The sequence below is a fragment of the Antechinus flavipes genome, chromosome 6 (assembly GCF_016432865.1).
Source record: "Antechinus flavipes isolate AdamAnt ecotype Samford, QLD, Australia chromosome 6, AdamAnt_v2, whole genome shotgun sequence".
Lineage (NCBI taxonomy): Eukaryota > Metazoa > Chordata > Mammalia > Dasyuromorphia > Dasyuridae > Antechinus > Antechinus flavipes.
The window spans coordinates 138,407,090-138,428,662 of record NC_067403.1 but is presented as its reverse complement, the minus strand read 5'-3'; the positions used below and the strand labels follow the sequence as shown (position 1 = coordinate 138,428,662).

The 21,573-nt window shown below is 37.0% G+C and overlaps 2 protein-coding genes across 7 annotated transcripts in view; one reads left to right on the top strand and one right to left on the bottom strand.

Annotated features, from left to right (window-relative positions):
* Window positions 1-21,573, bottom strand: part of TBCK (TBC1 domain containing kinase) — a 640,231-nt gene that overhangs the window by 77,237 nt on the left and 541,421 nt on the right. The gene's annotated exons all lie outside the window — the stretch shown is intronic.
* NPNT (nephronectin) overlaps window positions 12,022-21,573 on the top strand; it is a 117,878-nt gene continuing 108,326 nt past the window's right edge. For 2 of the 6 annotated variants that reach the window (XM_051967436.1, XM_051967433.1), the window contains exons 1-2: window positions 12,022-12,273; window positions 15,660-15,760. In XM_051967436.1, coding sequence (XP_051823396.1) covers window positions 12,203-12,273; window positions 15,660-15,760 — 172 coding nt within the window. In that variant the 5' untranslated portion in view covers window positions 12,022-12,202. The remainder of the gene's footprint in view (window positions 12,274-15,659; window positions 15,761-21,573) is intronic. The other 4 variants (XM_051967438.1, XM_051967439.1, XM_051967434.1 and 1 more) reach the window with 3 other exon arrangements.

Below are 21,573 nucleotides of genomic sequence, written 5' to 3'. Positions count from 1 at the left end.
AATTCAACTCCAGGAACAAATAGGGGTAAGGTAGAGAGAAATTACCTTTGTTCTTTTGAGTCAATGATAGGAATCCATGTCAGTTTTAAAGCTGCTTTTGTGACTGTAATGCAAAGAGATAGCAAATTTATTTGGAGTTCCAGAGCTGAGAAAAATAAGTATCACCTATCCTAGATGTCAACTCTCTCTCTATACAAAAAAGCATTAATTGATGGAAATAAAGGGATTAATGAGAAAAAGCAGACTTCTGCCACATTCTGAATATGTCAAGAATTACCTGTCAGTGATCTTACAACAAGCAATTATTAAGCATCTGCTATGTTCCAGGTACTGTACAATCTAAAAAGGGAACTTAAGATACAAAAGGAAACTGAGGAATGCCTTAGGGCAAGCACATAACTGGCCTGGGTACTCTACTTAAATGGAGGTCCTTGGTGGAACTCTCCAATCTCTACCCACCAGTTTGAGGGAAGAAGGGGCCATAGGGACAGAAGGTACTGACAAGATATCAATTTCAGGGCTGAAGTCCAGAATAGGGTGGCCTCTTGAGAAATAAGCCTCTGGCTCCTCTTCTCAAAACAGAAATAATTATTTTTGTACCACCAACTTAATGGGTCTTTTATGACCAAAGAACTTTTTCAAACATTATATATGTGAATTATTATTATTATTAGCTCTGTGACCATGGATAAACCATTTAACTACTCTGAACTTCAGATTTCTCATCTATAAAATATTTACTTCAAATTGAGTCAACAAGTGCCAGTTATGTGCCAGACACTGAGCTAAATACTAGGGATACAAAAGAAAAGTTTTTTTAAAAGTCCCTGTCCTCTAGTAGCTCAAAGTGCAATAGGGAAACAACTATGTACAAACAAGATATCGACAGGATAAATTAGAGATAATTTTAGAGAAAAGCTACTAAGATTAAGAACAACTAAGAAAGGTATCTTGGAAAACGTGGAATTTTAGTAGAGATTTAAAGAAAGCAGGGAAACTAGGAGGCAGAGATGACCAGAAAGATCATTCCAAGCATGGGGAATAGCCATTGAAAACATCCAGAGTTGAGACCTGGAAATGAAATATAATCATCAGTGATTGTTTCTTAAAGCAACTAGACAAGGAAACAGGAAAAAGAGAAGCTTGGAAATGCTATACTGGAAGGCATTCATTTGAATGTTCATTGATCTGTTTACCACAGAGGCCATTATCTCCAGTTACCTTTTGCAACCATTATTAACACCTGTTATATTTTCAAAAGAAAACCATTTTGGAGATTTATGTGGCATATTTTCAGAAGACTATATTAGTAAAATATGGCTTCCCTTGCTTTTTCGTTTGTGTGTGTATGTGTATATGTGAATGTATGCATTCTTTTTTTCCCCCTGAGAAAATTGGGATTAAGTGACTTGCCCAGTGTTACACAGCTATTATCTGAGGCCAGATTTGAACTCAGGTACTCTTGACTTCAGGGTTGGCACTCTATCCATTATGCTACCTAGCTGCTCCGTGTGTATGCATTTTTATAATTTTCTAAATAATAGCAAAATATTTGAAACCATGCAAATTTCTACTTACCGTTTACTGTTCCCAATTTAATTGAACACTTTAAAATTATCTTTTTTCTTTGCAACCCATTTTAATTCTATATTCATAAATCACTGTACTGATTCTTAAGTTGGAATATTCTGAATAGCAATTTTTGTGTATAATTGTGATTATATTATCACTGAAAGAATAAAATAAAAATTATATTCTTATTCAAATCTTGAATTGCTTCCAATATTTGAGAAACTTTAAAATGAAAATTCCATTATATTTCTTTGTACAAAAACAACATTTATAGTTCACCTGTATATTTGACTAATGTTTGTTCCTCTTCTTTTTCAGGAAGTTAATTTAGACAGCTTAAGAGGTCTTCTTTTCTAGTCACTTGTATAGTTTAAAAAAAATGTTTCACTTCATTTTTTACTTTTTGTGTGTAAGACAATTCATATACGTTATCTTCCTTACTGGGGATATTAACCTTAATATGTTTAGTGGGTAGCAAGTTCAGTATGAGTCAATAGTGTGACATGAAAACCAAAAAAATGTTTATGTGATCATAGGACAGATAAAGAGAAATAGAGCACTAAATGAAGGGAAATGATAATTCTGCTATAGTCTGATGTGATCAAACCATATCTAAAATCTGGAAAATGTCCAGAGAACCACTCTTAATCAGGAAATCCAAAGGAAAAAAATCACAGAAAGACATATCTATTCTATATATCCATATATTTCAGCATAGGAAGACAGACCAGAGCAGCATAAAGAAAAATCTGTGAACCTTGGGGACAGGGTCTGAGCAAGGACGTGCTACATGGAACATTTCAGCACACAAAAATCTGAAGTAGAACCAAGATTATAAAGCAGGACAAGGAGTTCCAGACCTATACAGAAGGACCCTGAAGTAAGGCTAGGAGACAACCTGAGTACTATAGCTTAATATCTAGTTCTGCGTCATAAATTCAGGGTAGACTGAGGAGGGGACCTACACTGATGGTCCTAACTATATGAGTAAAGAATAAGGTCAGAAGTAGATGGTAGCACTGGCTCTGATCCTGGGTACAGATCTGAGTTCCAGTTCATACATTTTCTGGGGATAAACCCAGTCTAAAGCCTACAGAGGAATATTAGGGCAGGAATCCCAGACCAAAGGGGAGCACACAGTTCTGTCACTTTAAATCTGCAGAGATTTGAGAGGCTAAAAAAGGGTACTAGAAATTCCAATCAGGGGCAAGCCAACATGAGTGGATTGCGCAGACCCAGACATAGATACTTTCATATAACTTCACAGATAACTCAGACCAAAACATCAGTAATCAGTCTTTTTCCTGTATTTCTTTAACAGCATTGAAAGCTTATAGGTTACTGGTATGAGAATTGAAATTCTAGAATTGTAATGTCCTGGTTAGCTTTCTGGAGGTCTCAGTACCAGCCTTGGTCTCAGCAGAATAATAACCACAAGAATGGTCAGGAATAGAGTCAAAAGTCTTTATTGTCTCCTTCAGTCTCCCATTCTGAACCAGTTTCTCCCAAAGTGCAGGAGGCTGGAGAGCCACCATAAGGCTGAACAAAGATGGAATGTCTGTGGCTGACTTTGTCTTCACTTATAAATGCCCTAATACAAGTACATCATCATAGGTGTCAATCTTGGAGAGTAAGTGTCAACTTGTAGAACTATACTAAGTGCATGTAAACTAGAGAATCATTATCTTAATTCCACTGAGTTAATATCTTGTTTTAGGATTAATCAATCATACTTAAGTGCTCTTTATTAACCACCATGCAAAACTAGATAACCATTGTCTTATCAATTCCACTGAATTAACACCTTGTTGTAGGATTAAATCAATCATACTGAGCCTTAAGTATATTTCTCCAGAGTTCCTGTCCTTTACATAGAGTAATACAACCTTCAATGCTCCAAGAAAGCAGCAGAAGCACCCAAGAAGAAAAAAAAAAGATCAGTCCAGACATCCCTATGCTCCATGAAGTACACAGAACATAGTCTTAACATAAAGTCTAAAATCTGAAAATAGGCTGGAAGAATAAACAAACCACAAAGAAAGGGATTCCACCATAAACATTTATTATAATGAAAGGGATACTCAAGACACAAGTTCAGAAAAAGAAAGTAACTCTACACCATCTATAAACAAAGCCTCCAAGAAAACAACAACTTCAAATACATTTAAGTAAAAGTCCTAGGAGAAATGAAACAATATATTTTTACAAAAGAGCTAAAAATGATTTTTAAAAATCAATTGATAGAAGAAACATAGAATACTTTACCTCTCAGACCTGTGGAGGAGGAAGGAATTTGTGACCAAAGAAGAATTAGAGATCATTATTGATCACAAAATAGAAAATTTCAATTATATTAAGTTTTTGTACAAACAAAACTAATGCAGACAAGATTAGAAGGGAAGCAATAAATTGGGAAACATTTTTACATTCAAAGATTCTAATAAAGGCCTCATTTCCAAAATATATAGAGAATTAACTCAAATTTATAAGAAATCAAGCCATTCTCCAATTGATAAATGGTCAAAGGATATGAACAAACAATTTTCAGATGAAGAAATTGAAACTATTTCTAGCCATAAAAAAAGTGTGCCCAATCATTATTTATCAGAGAAATGCAAATTAAGACAACTCTGAGATAGCACTACACACCTCTCAGATTGGCTAAGATGACAGGAAAAGATAATGATGAATATTGGAGGGGATGTGGAAAAACTGGGACACTGATACATTGTTGGTGGAATTGTGAACGAATCCAACCATTCTGGAGAGCAATTTGGAACTATGCTCAAAAAGTTGTCAAACTATACATACCCTTTGATCCAGTAGTGCTACTACCGGGCTTATATCCCAAAGAGATTTTTTTTTTAGTTTGGTTCAAGATTTCTTTTATTTTTTAAAATTTATTTATTTTTATTATTATAGCTTTTTATTTACAAAACATGTGTATGTGTAATTCCTCAACATTGACCTCTGCAAAACCTTCTATTCCAACTTTTCCCCTCCTTCCCCCCCCTCAGATGGGAGGTAGTCCAATACATGTTAAATATGTTAAAGTATATGCCGAATCCAATATATGTACACATATCCATAGTTATCTTGCAGCACAAAAAAAATTGGATCTAGAAAGAAGGAAAAAAAACTGAGAAGGAAAACGAAAATGCAAGCAAACAACAAAAAGGGTGGAAATGCTATGTTGTGATCCACATTCATTTCCCATAGATCTCTCCCTGGGTGTAGCTGATTCTCTTCTTTACTGAATAATTAGAACTGATTTGAATCACCTCATTGTTGAAGAGAGCCACATCCATCAGAGCTGATCATTGTATAATCTTGTTGTTGCCATATATAATGATCTCCTGGTTCTGCTCATTTCACTCAGCATCAATTCATATAAGTCCCTCCAGGCCTCTCTGAAATCATCCTGTTGGTCATTCCTTACAGAACAATAATATTCCATAACATTCATATACCACAATTTATTCAGCCGTTCTCCAATTGATGGGCATCCACTCAGTTTCTAGTTTTTAGCCACTACAAAAAGGGCTGCCACAAACATTTTTGCATATCTGGGTTCCTAGGGGATGGGGTGGGGGAAAGGAGGGGAAAAGTTGGAACAGAAGGTTTTGCAAGGGTCAGTGTTGAAAAATTACCCATGTATATGTTTTGTAAATAAAAAATAAATAAATCAATTGAAAGCATGAAAGTAAAAGGTGATAAAAAAAATAAGAGTTACAGAAGAAAGATTTGGAAAGAGAATTAATGACAGAAAAAAGACACAAAATCTTAAAAAAACAAATCAATATAAATTCTAATGTTCAAAATAGAAGACAATGGTTCCATGAAACAATAATAAATAATAAATAAAAGTTTAAAAGTTTAAAAAATAAAAGGAAATGTAAAGTATTTCTGAAACAAAAACTGACCTGGAAAACAGATGAAAGGAAGAAAACTTAACAATCACTGAATCACTGAACTAATTAAAAGCTGTGACTAAAAAAAAAAAAAAAAAAAAAAAAAAGGAATTTGGAATATTATTGCAATGTAAGATGAAGGTGCTGATTTCTGAAAAAACTAGTAAGATTTGTATGAATTAATGCAGACTCAGAAGAACAATTTCTTAAATAGTAACAATATTGTAAAGACAAACAATTTCAAAATACTAAGGAGCATCCTATCAATGAAATAATTATGATTCCAGGGGTTTCATGATAAAATATATGATATTCACCTCCCAATAGCTGGGTGATGGACTCAAATTGTAAATTGAAACTTTTTTCAACTTGGTCAATGTGGGAATTAATTTTGCTTGCCCACATAAAACCCCTCTTTTAATAGTGATTTCATATTTATTATTTTCTCAATAAAGGGAATATAATAAAATTGAAGAGAAAGTAAATTTAATATATATTAAATTTGATATATTTGTGTATATATTAAAAATAAAAGAAAGACAACAGTCAGTATTTCCAGCATCCATTAAAACATTACCACCAAGTTGTTGTTTTGTTTTGTTTTTAATTTCAAGGAAGAAAGATCCAGACAAGTCATTCTGAATTTCTCTAACTCAGTTTCTGGCTTTCCAAACTTAGCAATCATACCTTTCCTTATCCCTTTTGTGGGATGTCCTTCTCAAAAGAGTATAAGCTCATTGAGAGAAGGAGAGAAGACACATCTTTTGTACCTAATTTATTCTACTGATCCATTATTTGGATTATTTATTTGGATTATTTGACTTATTTCTTAAGCCAGTACCAGATAGTTTGTGACTACTGCTTTATAATATAGTTTGAGACTTCCTTTGCATTTATTCTATTAATTCTCTGGATATTCTTGACATTTTATTCTTCCAGATGAATTTTTTCCCTAGAATTATAAAATAATTTTTTTGTAGTTTTGTATAGCATTGAATAAATAAATTAATTTCAGCAGAATTTCGGCAGTTATGTTTATTATAAGCTCAGCCTACCCATGAATCATTGATTTTTTTCCCAGTTGTTTAGATTTTATTTTATTTATGTGAAAAGATAATTGAGTTCATATAGTTTCTTGTAGAGGACTAAAACTATATAGGTGTACTTGAATCTGAGAATGCAGAGCACTTAAGGCTAATTACCTATTCAATGTGAGACAATGGCTTTATTAACATATATTTGGATCATGGCTCTCCTCACCTTTGGTGCTTGCTGAATGTTTGGTAGTAAAATAATCGTAGGCAAGGATTAGAGGGCAGTGGGAGAGAAGGGATAGTGACTTGATGGCAGGATGAGGAGGAGAGAGGTTGGAGACTCCAGACTCCAGAATCCAGGAGACATCTTTGGCAAGCCTCATGGCAGCTTGTCTGCCTCTTTCACTTTTCCCACTAAGGACCAAGTACTTTGGTTGTCCTTGACTCTGGCTGACCCTGAAACCCTCCAGGGAACTAGCCCATACTCTATAATTACTGAATTTGCCTTAGGAGGTAGAATCACAAGTATTTTATATTGTCTACAGTTATTTTAAATGAAATTTCTCTTTCTAACTCTTGCTGTTGGACTTTGTTGGAAACATATAGAAATGCCAATGATTTATATTGGTTTGTTTTCTGTCCTGCAACTTTGCTAGAGTTATTAATTATTTCAAGTTGGTTTTTAATTGATTCTCTAGGGTTATCTAAGTATACCATCATATCATCTGCAAAGAGTAATAGTTTTATTTCCTTATTGTCTATTCTAATTCCTTCAATTTTTTTTCTTATTGCTATAGTTAACATTTCTAGTACAATATTGACTAGTAGTAATGATAATAAGCTTTCTTGCTTCACCCTAGATCTTAATGGGAAGGCTTCTACCTTATCCTTATTATAAATAAATAAATTATAATGCTTTTTGATAGTTTTAGAGAAACACTATCATTTTAAGGAAAACCCTATTTATTCCTATATTCCCATATTCTATCTATATATTCACATATTCCTATGTTTTAAAATGGTATATGATCTTTTTGCCATATTGCAGTGATCTCCTTGCTAGTATTATATTTAAATTTCTTTACACCAGTATTGATTAGGGAATGTTTTAGCCCTTACTGACTTAGGTATTAGCACCATATTTATGTCTCAAATGGAATTTGGTAAGAATTCTTTACCTATTTTTCCACAGTATTTCTTAAATATTAGAATTAATTATTTGTTTTTGAGGCTGGATCTTTCAGGCTGGAAGTATAGTAGCCCCTACAGGCTGGGTATTACTGCTGATCTTGACCTTATTCATTTCTGATCTGGGCTGGTCAGTCTCTGTTTTATTAGTCGCAGCAATTTACCATATTTGTGCCATATTGTGCCAAACAGCTTTAGCCCTATTGCAGCTTAAAACTTCCAAACTTAAGAGATCTACCAGCTTGATTTCCTAGGAGAAAGAATTGTGGATATTAATCACCTTCTCAGCTGATTCCACACATTTTTACCAGCTATCCCCAATATCTGGAATTTTTACATCTTTTAGGCTTATCTGGATTATTACAAGTCTTCTTGAAAAGTCTGCCTTCTAAAAGAAGCTTGTCCTAATCCCCTTCAATGGTTATGCTTTCCTTCTGTTATTATCTCCAGTTTATCCTGTATTATTTTATTTCATCCTTTGTTTTTGAACGATGTCAAAAATAATGACATCCTGGGGAAATGTCTTGGCTTGCCTGTAGCATATCCTATATTTAATGAATTTTTGCTGTCTCTGTGATCACTGCTTTATTGTTTAGATATTCTATCTTTATGATTGTTTAGTCTTTTTCAGTCACGTCTGACTCTCCATGATACTATTTGGGGGTGTTCTAGGCAAAGATACAGATGAGGAAACTGAGGCAAACAGGGCTAAGTGACTTATTTGGGAGTCACACAATTAATAAGTGTCTGAGGCTAGATTTGAACTCAAGAAGACGTGTTTTTCTGACTCCACATCTGGTTTTTATCTCCTATGCTATTTTGCTGCACCAGCTACTCAACAGCCTCATTTTACTATCTTGCCAAGAAGCAAAATCAAATCCACTGATCCAAAATTTAGACTCTGCCATTTTTCCTTTTTTAAAAATCAGAACAATTCCCTTCCTTCTCGACTTATCCTCCATCCATTCTCCAGTTCTATATAATTGGAGAGATCATCCACTGATAATGTCTCACTGATCATAGCTGTAAATACTTACAGTACCCTGGGATATGGTTTACTGATACTATGACTTTAACTCATTGGGAAAGAGATGCAGCATTGGGGATCTCATTGGGGATACTTTCTTACAAACTTCTCCCTTATCTTGGATTTCAATTCTGGATTGATCTTTTTTGTTCTGTTCTTTTCAGTACACAGGATTTGGAATGAAAAAACTCGACAATCAATCTGGAAACAATCAACAAGTGCCAGGTGCCGTACTAAATGCTGGGGATACAAGTTTAAGCAAATATAAAAGATTATGAAGACCTGAACTAGGGTGGTAGCAGTTATAAAGGAGGGGAGGAATGTTAGAGATTCTGTGAAGAAAGAAATGCTGACAACTGATTGGATATATGAGAAGAGAAAGAGTTAAGAATTGAAGTTGACAATGAAATTGCTAACCGAAAGGCTGGAAATATGGAGTATTGCTTCAGAGTAATAAGAAAACTGGGAAGAAGGATGGATTTGGGTGTGTGGGGAATAGATAAGGTGAAGAACTTACAGGAATGTATGAATTCTTTTTCTGTATTTTATTATTTCTGTGTCTCCCCTATGACCTGTATATGTGCAGGCTCATATCTACTTGAGCCTTGGCCAGCTAGAAACATATTTACTTAACCTGAACTGATGACATTTATTGGTATTTGACATTTATCAATATTTAGTCTATTAGCTGGACCACTGTCTGCTTGATTAAGCCTGAAGGCCTGACTTTGTTTCCCAGAAATCAGGAGATTTCAGGGAAACAGAAACCTTCCATTCCAATCTTCCCAACTAGCAACAACCAATTAGATGCCTCCCCCTCCCCTTCTCAATGCTCTCTTACTTGTGATGTAATTTCTTGTATAAAAGCTATGTATCTTTACTACTCCTTTAGCCCTCCTACCGCCAGGTTATCTTGCGATGGGACGGCTCATCCTCCGGAGGTTTTTCAATAAACAACTTTTCTGCCTTCTACTGAGGGATCTCTGAGTAGTCATTTTGGGTAAGGGTCTTCTACATCCCTCACAGGTGGAAAGATAATTTGTTTTGGACATAACAAATTTGGGGCATCTATAAGATTCAATTCAAAATTCCAAGAAGTAGTAATGTAGGAATTAAATAGAAACTACAGTCACATAGGAAGAACATTTTGGTTTTCCATAAAGAATACTATATAGTTCAGGTCTCCATTCCTTCCTTCTTTATTGTGAACTTCACAAGCTTCTCACCTATTTTTAATTTCAAAAAACTTTTCATTCTTTTTGACAACCTGAAGACAAGTATATTACTCTGATTCTTTTAGGATGCAGATTAACTTGTATATTTTTACTAGTAAACTTTATTTTTGCTAGGTCATTATAATAAAGACTTAAAAAACAACAGAGACTATTGTTCTTTCCTAGATATCATCAAATTTCTCAATGACAGTTTTGCCTACAAGAAATATTTATTGAGAAGATAATATTTCCTCCTAAGAATCAAATTCAAAGATTAAACATGGACTAGTATAGTTAGAATTTAGAGAGGGGAGAAGCTTAGATTGAAGAGGTAGGAGGAAATATACAAGTCTGCACTTTCTGGAGGTTTCCCTCCAGAAAGGGATTTACTTCTGGGATTGGTGATCGAGTCTTCGTTCTACCTGGAGGCTGCGTCGGAAATTGATGGGAAGTAAACGGAACCTCTAGGAAGGGAAATCCCAGCTTTCCGGTAGGACTGGAGGTGGGGGGGAGAAATATTTCTCCGCTGGCCACTCGGGTCGAGGAGGTGTTCGTTAACAACCTTGGCTGAGGTCGGGACTCTGTATAGACCCTAACTGGGCAAAAAGAAAATCCTTGAAGTCCCTTGCTTCAAGATTAAGAGAAGCATATAGGTAGAACTACAAAGAATTTTTACTCGTCTATTCCATAGACTTCCATTTCTTTGTCTCAGCATGACTTTTCTTGTGCCCTTCTCCAATATTCACCCAAAGGTATTTGCAAATTCTAATCAGGAACCCAATAAACAAAGAGAATGGGTCAGAGGAGCCACTACTGTCTGGAACACAGCCTACATTACACTTATAAAAATTTCATCTGTGGGAGCAAATATTTTGATTCCGATATTTTGGGGTCATATTAGGATCAGGAGCTGGAGTGAATAACAATAAGCTGTTTGCCTAAAAAAATGTCCCAAGTCTGAATTGGCATGTACTCATCATGTTTCTTGATGTTAAAATAGAAACTTGTTTTGCTCACAGAAAATAACTTGAAATCAAAGTCATTTGTGTTGAAATCATTTATTTTCTTATTCTCAGGGAAAATTCCTCTTAGACAAAATGGGAGGTTAGGAAGGTAAAACTATCCAGCAATAGGTTTTTCTCAGATTTTGCCTGGTTTTGGATATCTCAAAACAAAACGTTCTTGTTATTTGTTTATCTATTTACAATTACAGTCCCCACGAAATACAATTTCTCTTAAGATTTTGGAATTTGTGAGATTATACTATATTTTCTGTGCCTTTTATTGGGGTTAATGTGTTCCTGACAGAAAGGGACACGCTTGTTCATCTTCTTAATGTACTTCAAGCTTAGTTGAACACACTCAAAACAATGCGACGCTACTTTACTCTATTAGAAGGCTTGGTATTTTATTCCATTTTGGGGGTGGGTAGGGAATGTGCTAAGTCACAGTTTGGGGATAAGCGACTCCTGGAACTTGCTCTCCAATTCTATTCAAGTGCATACTCTTGAATTTCTATTTTCCACTGCTGATCCTGTTCCTCTCTCCAAGACACACCCCTCCCCAGTAGAATTCATCTGCATCAATTCCAGCTCCCGGCTGCGCATACAGTTCATACTATTACTAGGTAGATCCCCTCCCCTTCCTGGCTCAACGTTACCTTCAGCTTCCTCTTCATTTCATTAGGCTTTCACCTTTACTTCCTATTTCCTAATAGTTAATTCTCACTAATCCCTTAAGTCTCCTGCAGGGCTTCCTCGCGCCCTGGGGTCTACGGGAGAGACTATGCGCGCTCCCCTTGGTTCCGAGCTCCTGGGGAGCAGGGATGAGGCCAGGCACGCGCGTGGACTTGCGCCCTTCCCCGCCCCTCAGGCTGTGCGTCGGCCCCCTCTTCCTCCCTTCTTTCCCTCCTTCCTCTGCAGCGCCTCCCTCTGGAGCACAGAGAATCGTAGAGGGGCTACGGGTGCCTGGCCAGAGCGGTTCAGGTTGCTCTCCATGTTTCTGCTCCCCCCACCCCCACCCCTACCCCCCCCCCCCCCCCCCCCCGAGCTCCAGTAGCTGCAGGAGCTGGACCGCTGCAGTTTGGCAGCTCGCAGAGAGAAGGACTGAGGGAAGAGCGTGCGCTTCTTGGCGAACCCCGCTGACTGTCAGCGCTGCTCCTCCTCTCCAACCTGTTCTCCTCGCTGCTGCTGCTCCCTCTTTTGCGTAACTCTAGCCCCAGCTGGTCTGCACTTTCTGGAGGGTTTCCCTCCAGATATGGATTTATTCCTGGGACTGGTGATCGTGTCTTCGTTCTACCTGGAGGCTGCGTCGGAATTTGATGGGAGGTAAGCGGAACCTCTAGGAAGGAAAATCCCAGCTTTCGGGAGACAGAGGACTGGAGGTGGGGGGGAGAAATGTTTCTCCGCTGGCCACTTGGGCCGAGGAGGCGTTCGTTATAGCCTTGGCTGAGGTCGGGACTCTGTATAGACCCTAACTGGGCAAAAAGGAAATCCTTGAAGTCCCTTGCTGGAATTTGCAAGGCTTTCTCACTGTTGAGGACAAGACGGAACAAGAGAGCCACCTGTGCAGGAGAAATAACTTACTGGCCAGGTAGGGGCTGCGGGCTGCAAGGCATCCAACCCTCCCTCCATTACATCTCTTCCCCTGCCCCCAGTTAGGAGGGAGGGGGAGCATTTTTGGCAAAAGAGGATCACAGCATGTGCGCTCTGACTAAATAAAGCCTATGCCTTCATCTCCTGTGTAGGGGAGAATTCTAAACAAGGAGTAGAAAACTATCACCCTCCCCTAAGACTCTCATCCACTTTTCCTTGGCCGATTTCTACTATGCCAAAGGGAAACTTCGAGTAACTCCCAGTAAATCTGTCCTTAACATTATCAGAGTCCCAAGTATACTCCGACTAAGGGGAGAAGAACTCGAAGGTTCTGGAAAAGATGCCGCGTCCTGTGGCCCCTCTTTCACCTCCTCTGAAGAGTTGGAGGCTGAAAAAACGTCCCGAAAATAGGGGAGAAGGGAATTGTACCCCTCGGGAAAAGAACCAGGAGTATGAAGTTGGGGCTGGGGAATATGTATGTACTTGAATAATGCATTTTGCGCCTAGCACAGACCCGACATCTGCGTGCTTTGACAGGTTTGAACAACTCTCCTCTAGCTTCGCGCTGTCACTCAGCTGGGGCTCCCAACTTCCTGCAGGCTGCGCCCTTCCTCCAGCCGATTAGGAACAGCTGCCAGGATAGCCCGCAGTTTAAGCCGTCAGGGAGCCCCTTTCTTCTAGGCCTGATCCGCATGTGTGTGCGCGCGCTCGCTCTTAGACTAACTCCGCGCAGCAGGCGAACAGATTGTTAGTTTGCTCTGTATTTCTGGTAAATCAGCTAGAGGTTTCTGGTGCCCTAGGAGCGTCTGAAAGGGTCAGACAGCCTCGGGGCTCCTCTCTTTAGGCTAGTTCAGCTGCTCCTGGAATTTGAACCCCGCTTCCTTACCGCCTAATCTGTTAGTCTCCTAAAGAAACGCTCCACACCTGGTTTACCTGTAGTCTTGGAACGAATCTGCGGTGCTCGGTTTGCTTTCTTGTTCCTAAAGAGAACAAGTTGGTGATAGGAGTGACGAAACAGTTGTGCGGTGATGAAGAAAAAAAGTGCAGCTACTTTATATACAAGGCAGGGGTAATTAGAAAATTTGGGGAACTTTTTGATGGGACAGTAAAGCGAACATTTATAGCAGGAGAACTAGACTAACTTATATTGTTCTTTTTTTATTCCACATCCAATACTGTTGTGTCCTACTTTCTAAGAGCTTCCAAGTTGGGATGACAATCCTACCTAATTTCTAGAGCCCCCATGTGGGGTGATTAAAATATATCTTCTTAGTGGAAAAGTGATGAGGCGGGATTCCTGAGGATGGTGAAAATATGGAGTCCATTTATTCCAAGTCCTTTACCCTTTATATAAACAAAGCAACACTGGGCATACTACTGCGCACGTGGGACCACACAAACAACTTGCTGTTGTATGTAGTTTGCCACCTGGTATCACTCTGCTTCAATTACAACACAGGTTGTCACCACCGCCTAACTTCTCTGGAAAGCCAAGAGCCCTTAGGGGAGATGGGGAGCCGAACCAGACACTGTTAGCAGGTTCCCTCTGGGCTGAAGGGTCTTATACCTCAGCTAAAGTTCCCCCACTATCTGTGGCCCTCGACACAATACAATTTCAACACAAATTTGACGTACACAAATTTTACACTACTAGCAAGAAATTCATCAAATGCACATGAGCACTAATCTTATGGATTCTTAAAAAAATCAGAAATAGGCATATCCATATTTTTTTTGGCAAGAAACTGAAAATCCCTTAAGCTTAACTAGAGAAGAGAAACCATTAACAAAAGTGTCTAAAAGAAGAAATGTATAGAAAACCAATATCAAGCATAGTGCTTCTACCTTCTGCTAAGTGGGTACTGTGTATCTTTAAGCTGTCAAAATATATTTTCCATTTATTACTTTTAGTTTTGCTCTTATATAATAGCATACCATGCTATTATATGATACATGACATCATTATATACGGAATTACAGTTGAGAGTTTAGAGTTTTTTAAAGCTCTTTCACTTGCCTTGTCATCTGATCCTCAGAACAACTGGGTCAGATAAAGGGAAGGGTAATGCCCAAGTGCTTTACAAATGCTAAATCTTATTTAATGCTTACAAACCACCCTGGGAAGTAAATGCTGTTATTATCCCCCATTTTATAGTAGAATACTCTGAGGCAAGCATAGGTTAAGTGACAACATGCTCATAGAAATTATCTGATTCTGGAACTGAACTCAGATCTCCCTCATTCCAAGCCCAGGGTTCTATTGGCTTGTTACTCTATTCTAGTTACTCTGAATGAGATGTTATTATCCCCCTTTATTTGGCTTGTAAGTAGGCAGAGATAGGAAAACTAGAACTCAAGTCTTCAGACTTCTTTCCCCTTACTCTTCCATTTGTACCTACTCTGTCACATAGAAGAAAGAGGAAATAAAGATTATTGACAAAGAAAAGAAAACTTTCTGTTTCTAGTTAGATATCTCCAAGATTGTTATAGTGAAAATTTTTGTAAACTTTTTTATTTTGTTGCTAAGATTTTCCTCAAGTGCTTTTGGTGGAGAATTTTAAAAAGGCATCTCTTCAAATCACTTCTGTCTTATTCAAACTATATCTCAGATGGGAAAAGATAATCTCTTTTTCTTCCCACATTTATATAAGAAAGAAAGTAAAGATTACTTTTGTTCTTTGTTTTTGCAAATTTATCATTAGTTTTTAATAATTTATGTAGAATAAGTCAAAGCTTTTGATTGGTGAGTGGTAATAGGTCACTAGGAACAAGGTTTTAACACTCATTTTATGACTGGGAAAAGTTAGTAGCTAAGACAATTTGTTTTTGCTCCTTCTAGAGAGTGGCTATCCACTATTTGAGGCTTTCACTAACTATGTTAGTTCATAATGAATATTATTGTAAAAGCAAATTCAACTTTCATCTACCTAAAAGTTTGATTTTTAAAATCTCCACACATAGATGATAAGCTTGGAAAAGAGGTCTATACTTCTCTGCCTAGAAATATGCCTCTACCTAGAAATAGGCACACTATTTCTAATAAATTCACAGAGAAGCTTACTTTTTAATCCCCAAAATATATGTATCTGATTTTTCTTTTCTTTCTTCTTTTTTTGTAGGTGGCCGAGACAAATAGTGTCCTCCATTGGATTATGCCGTTATGGTAGTAGGATTGATTGCTGCTGGGGCTGGGCTCGCCAGTCATGGGGACAGTGTCATCGTGAGTATTGTCACTGCTTCAGCTTTTAGCCACCTGGAAGGAGGGGCTTTTCACAGTCAGTAATGGCTTTCACTCTATCCAGTGCAGGGCTTATTACAGAACAAGGCTTGGCACGTGCAGGTCTGATGTTTAAATTTTCATATACAGTATCGGGTTCCTTATCTTGCCCTTTTCCAACCTGTCCTACCTTTGTTATGTTGCCAATTCTGTTGTTCATATAGAACCACTCAGGACTTCCCTTAATTGTTTGTTCTTAATATTTCTAGTTTCTGCTTTCTTATCACATTTCTCCTCCAGGCTTCAAGATGAGGCAAGATAATAAGTCTAGACTGTATTTATATTAAATAAGCCTTGAACCTGATGACGCTGGTACAGTATTTGCCACAACTGTTGTTGACCCATTTATAGAACATGTTCTTGAAGTCATACAGTACAATCTGAATAGCTCACCCAACATGATCAAATACAATTTCATGGCAACTAAAAGAAATTAATTCCAAATTAATTCTATACTGTTAAATCAATGCCACATAACCTATGCTTAGTCAGTATATTGATTATACTTTTTTCCATGTTCATAAAAAACAACATTTTATATAGAAAGATCAGTACAGGGTTACATACATCATGTGAGCTGAGGAAAGTCAAACTCAGGATTATAACATTTCCTTAAAGCTAGGAATCCCCTCTTTATAAACCAAACTACTAAATGATGATCACAGAATTGTTCACTTGCGCCCTGGGATCCCTAGGATTTCTCCAAGACTTAAGAGGACAGGTTTGGGTATGCTAGCCCTGGAAATTTGTCAAGGCCAATTTTGCATTTGCTAGCAAATATTATTCTGTAGCAATAATTTAGAAGACAAATCATTTGAAAAAATGGAAAGTAAGAAGGCCCAAATTAGAAAGGAAGGATCCCATTTTAGAGGGTCTAGTTAAGACAGTTAAATGAAGTTAACTCCTAATTAAGCTAGGAGTTTCCATTGCACTTCTAAGCTCTAGAATTATTTCAACTTCATGCCTTTCTTAAATTTCAGTAGAGAGAGTGTTGATAAGGCTCATTCATGCTAATTAGACTACTTATTTAGCCTTGTTTTGTAGCATGTGGCAAAACAGTACTATATTATGTCTTATTAAGGAATTTATATGGAAATAGAGGGGAAGTTAACCCCCCAAAAGAGAAAGGTTCTGGGGGATATTTTGTGGCCTCCTAGCATAGTGCCAGATGAGAAGGCTTATTTTGCAAGTCTCTAATCCAGAGATGTTGACCTATATTGAAAGAGAGCAACAGAGTCTTCTATATCTTTATTCCTGAGTGGCCAGCTGGTACAGTTACTCTTAAGGGGTGGCAATGATTTCCTGTTGCCCTGCTGATAGCTCTGTTTTTAGGGAATTTCCATTGTGAATCCCAGTGGCAGTTGGATGAATACAGTTCCTCAGCTCCACCCAGAATAAGCAGCCACATTGGCAAGACTCCCAGGAGCAGGAGAGGAGAGAGCCTTACTCTGAGGCAAAATGCCAACAGGAAAGCAGAGGAGTTAGGAGTACATGTATCTTTAGCTAAAATGCTATTGGAGCATTTTAAGTGAGAACACCATGTGCCCCTGGGAGGGCCACACCATTCCCAGAGGAATGTCAGAGGCAGCATCTCCAGCTGTTCCACAATTCTTTTTTCCATGTCCCTTTCCCCCTAAATTCCCCTAAATGCAATTTCTGCATCTGAATTATTTTCAAAGTCCTGTAACAATGACAATACAAAGTTGGAGAATCCATATAGGTTTTGGACAAGTCTTTCCATGATAATGCTCTTAACAATTATCAGGAATGTGATACTCCTTAGAAGAACAAAAAAAATCTTCAGGAGCAGTCAGAAATTATACTGAAACCTTTATTAATTTTTCCATTGGAGTTGTTAAAAAATTATTTCTCATAAGTCATCACAAGTATTGTAGTTATGGAAGTTTGAGCTGAAGTTCCCTTTGAGGTACCCCTAAGTAACATCCATCCCATGTCATATTCTGGATTTCTGCCACATCTTCAGCTACAGCTCCGTATCTTTTAATCCGTTTTTTGTCATTCTCCAAAATTTTATTCCCTATTTTCCCCTACTTAATAGTATTTTATTTGTTCCAATTACATGTAAAGATAATTTTTAACATTAATTTTTGTTAGATTTTGAGTTCCAGTTTTTTTTCTCCTTCTTTCCTCTCTCTCCAAGACAACAAATCTGATATAGGTTATATATGTACAATCATTTTAAACATATTTCATATTAGTCAGGTTGTGAAAGAAAAATTGGAACAAAAAGGAAAAACCACAAGAAAGAAAAAAACAAAAAGTGAAAATAGTATGCACTGATCTACATTTAGCCTCCATAGTTGTTTTTCTGGGTGGCATTTTCCATCACAAGTCTAGTTCTTCCATTCTTTTTGATGTATTAGAAGAATGTCTGTGAGTAAGAATGTGGGTAGCCCAAAATAGTAAGATCCTGTCACAGTGCTGGGTAAATGGGTATAGGTAGACTTTCATATCTTTTAATTCCCCATCCTTGTTCAGTTGCATATGCATATATGTGCATATAATACTTTGATACTGAAGAATATAATAATTTGTTCCACTCATTGATTAAAGAATTAAAAACATTGCTTTGAATATGAAACCCTTATGTAACAATAATAGTAGCTAGCATTTACATAGTCCTTTAAAGTTTGCAAAGCACTTTATAAATATTATCTCATTTGATCTTCACAGCAACCCTAGAGAGGCAAGTACTATTATTATCTCCATTTTACAAAGGAGAGTAGGTATCACACAACTAAGTTGCTGAGGCTAGATTTGAACTCAGATCTTTTTGACTCTAAATTTACTGTTGAGGGTGGGAAGAAGAAGCGAAACTCAAGATATTGTAATATCTAGTAACTCTGCACCTTAAGGAATTATTTATTTATTTATTTATTTTTTAAATAACTTTTTATTGACAGAATCCATGCCAGGGTAATTTTTTTTTTACAACATTATCCCTTGCACTCACTTCTGCTCCAATTTTCCCCTACCTCCCTCAACCCCCTCCCCCAAATGGCAAACAGTTAAGGAATTTTCTTTTAAGTTTATATTCTAGTCAATCTACGAACCTATTTATGTGAATATTCCCTCCTACAATGCACTCAGATCATAATCCATCTATGCCTACCTGTCCTGTTTGATTCCTCCATTCCTTCCCATAAATTCACTCTGTAGAGCCCATCCGAAAAATTGTTGATTTTCTTCACTTTCCTGACATAACAGAGATACAAGTGAAATATAGGTTTGTAGTTGTTAGAAAGGACCTTAAAGGCCATGAAGACCAGCCCCATCATTTTCCCAGATAAGAAAACCTAACCAAGGCCACACAATTAATAAATAACTGAGGCCACCCACATTGTTTGTTTGTTTGTTCACCCATTTCTTCTATGACATCCTTTATCCCATTTCTTCCTTGTTCTTCCCTGTAATGTGTGACTTTTAGCTTAGAGACACTATGGGTCTTTCCTTTGCCCTTTGAATGATTTTCAATTTTACTTCTTTCAAAACCTGCCATGCTCTTGACTGCTTTCATATTTTGCAGAGTTTTGGTTTTTTTCCCCACTCTTTCTCTCATTATTCATTTAATTTACTTACTTGAACTTAGTAGAAGAGGGAAGCATATTTTCAAGTATGACCTTCTTCTCATTATTCTTTCTGCCTCTCAGAACAAATATGTTTCCAGATGTATAAGCATACATATTCATGGCTCAAAATAATTATGAACCCTCTATAATCTAGGACTTAAGCTCATAGAATTTTGTTTCACTGAAAATTAAGTTTGTCACCAAGAAGCAAAGTCAGGATTATGCCCACTTTCACAACTCTCAGGGCATGACAATTTTTCTCATTTCTTTGGAAAAATATAAAATAACATAGATTCATAGAAAGAAGGGCCAAATAGTTCCTCCATGGATCTATTGGCAGCATTTAAAATGGTTAGTTCTGATTCTGCTTCATTTGTGGTTTCTTTAAGAATTCCATGTATTTCTTGTGCATTTAAAACTAGAGTACAACCACACTAATTGTCCCTTTTGGGGATGCTAGAGTCCTAGTTGGAAGCCTCTCCACTATATTTTTATGTATTTCATAATTATATAGGAGCCCTGTTTCTACAGAATTCCCACATATAACTTTGTGAGTATTCTGATTGTTGGAATAATTAAATATGGGGTATAGAGAGAGACTTGAAAGATAATCCATATGTATAGAATAGAGCCTTATATTGAAGGACATTGACTTGTGAATTAGGAATCCTTGATTTTAAACTTAATTGAAACTGTGGAAGGCACTTGACTTTTCAGTTTGTCATCTATAATAAACAAGGGAGGTAAGTACAGAGCATGCTAAACTTGGAGTCAGAAAGTCTTGAATTCAAATTCTGCCACGGATACCCTGGCCATGTCACATCAGTTCTTTTAACCTTATTTTCCTCATTTGTAAAATGGTAATAAAAATAGCACATACCTGCCAGTGTTATTGTGAGACTCAAAATGCCTGCTTTGGGGAACTATATAAAGTGGCTGGGTAGTCTGCTTCTGGCCATCTCAAAAGAAGCTTATCAGGAAAAAATTCTGTGAATTAAATTTGATATAATCTTTCAGAGAGCTCAAAGAATTACCAAATTAAATCATGGGAAATGTACTTTGGAATAGGTAAATGTAACATCAGAGGTTTCCCTCATAGAAAAATGTCAGTGATTAGGAAATTCAAATCTTAATTTTTTTTTTAAACAAGAGTCTTTAAATTTCCGCTAACTATGCCTGAGCTTATAAGGAAGAGAGGAAGTTTGAATGCTAAGGTCATTCTATGAAGATGCCCTTCTTCTGTAAATAGAAATCTAAAAAAATCATTAATTGGAGAGCATAACAAAGTCTAATGAGCCCCATATCCCAGAACATGGATACTTATATGAAGAAAGATCAGTTAGGTGCTATACCTTTCTTTGGATCTCAGAATTGAGAGACATATCACATGTTATATTTTAAGTTGCTAACTAGCTTTCTCATGTTTTCTGTATTCTGATTTGCAGTTCAGGGTTTCTTTTAAATATTTTGTGTCTGGACCACTTTGGCAATCTGATGAAACCTATCGACCCTTTCTCAGAATATTATATTTTAAATGCATAAAACAGGATTGTAGGACTACTAATGAAACCAGTTATGTTGAAACATAGTTATATAAAATTTTTAACAAGTTTGTGGTTCCCAGGTTAAGAATCTTTCTTGTAGAAGGAAATGGAAGCAACTTAGCCATCAAGACATCAAAATTGCTAAGAATAATTTTCCCCATGACTACATCCCATCAGAGTTTCACATTCAGTCAGAAAGCCTCCTTTCCATTGTTTAGTTAGACCTGAGAAGCAAGCAGTACAAAAAGGATCAGAGAGGTTATTAGAGCAGACATCAAAGCTACTAACATTTTTCTGCCTACACCTCTTTCCTGATCCAACACCATTGCCTCACCTGCCACAGAATACCCACCTTTTTGCAAGGACAGACAGATCATACACAATAAAAGTTGTTCAAACATTTAATAAATGTTAATTTGCCAATTTGATAATTATACATATGTGTGTGTGTGTGTGTATGTATATTCAATGCACCATTTCTTCTTATCGCTTTTAAGTCAAAAACACTAACAGGAGAGATGGAGAAGTGGTCATCCCCTTTTCCTTTAATTGAACAACTTTTATTGTAAAGGAAAGTTTAGGTAGTTTGTACAGAGTAGCATAATAGAGTTTGGGAACTAGA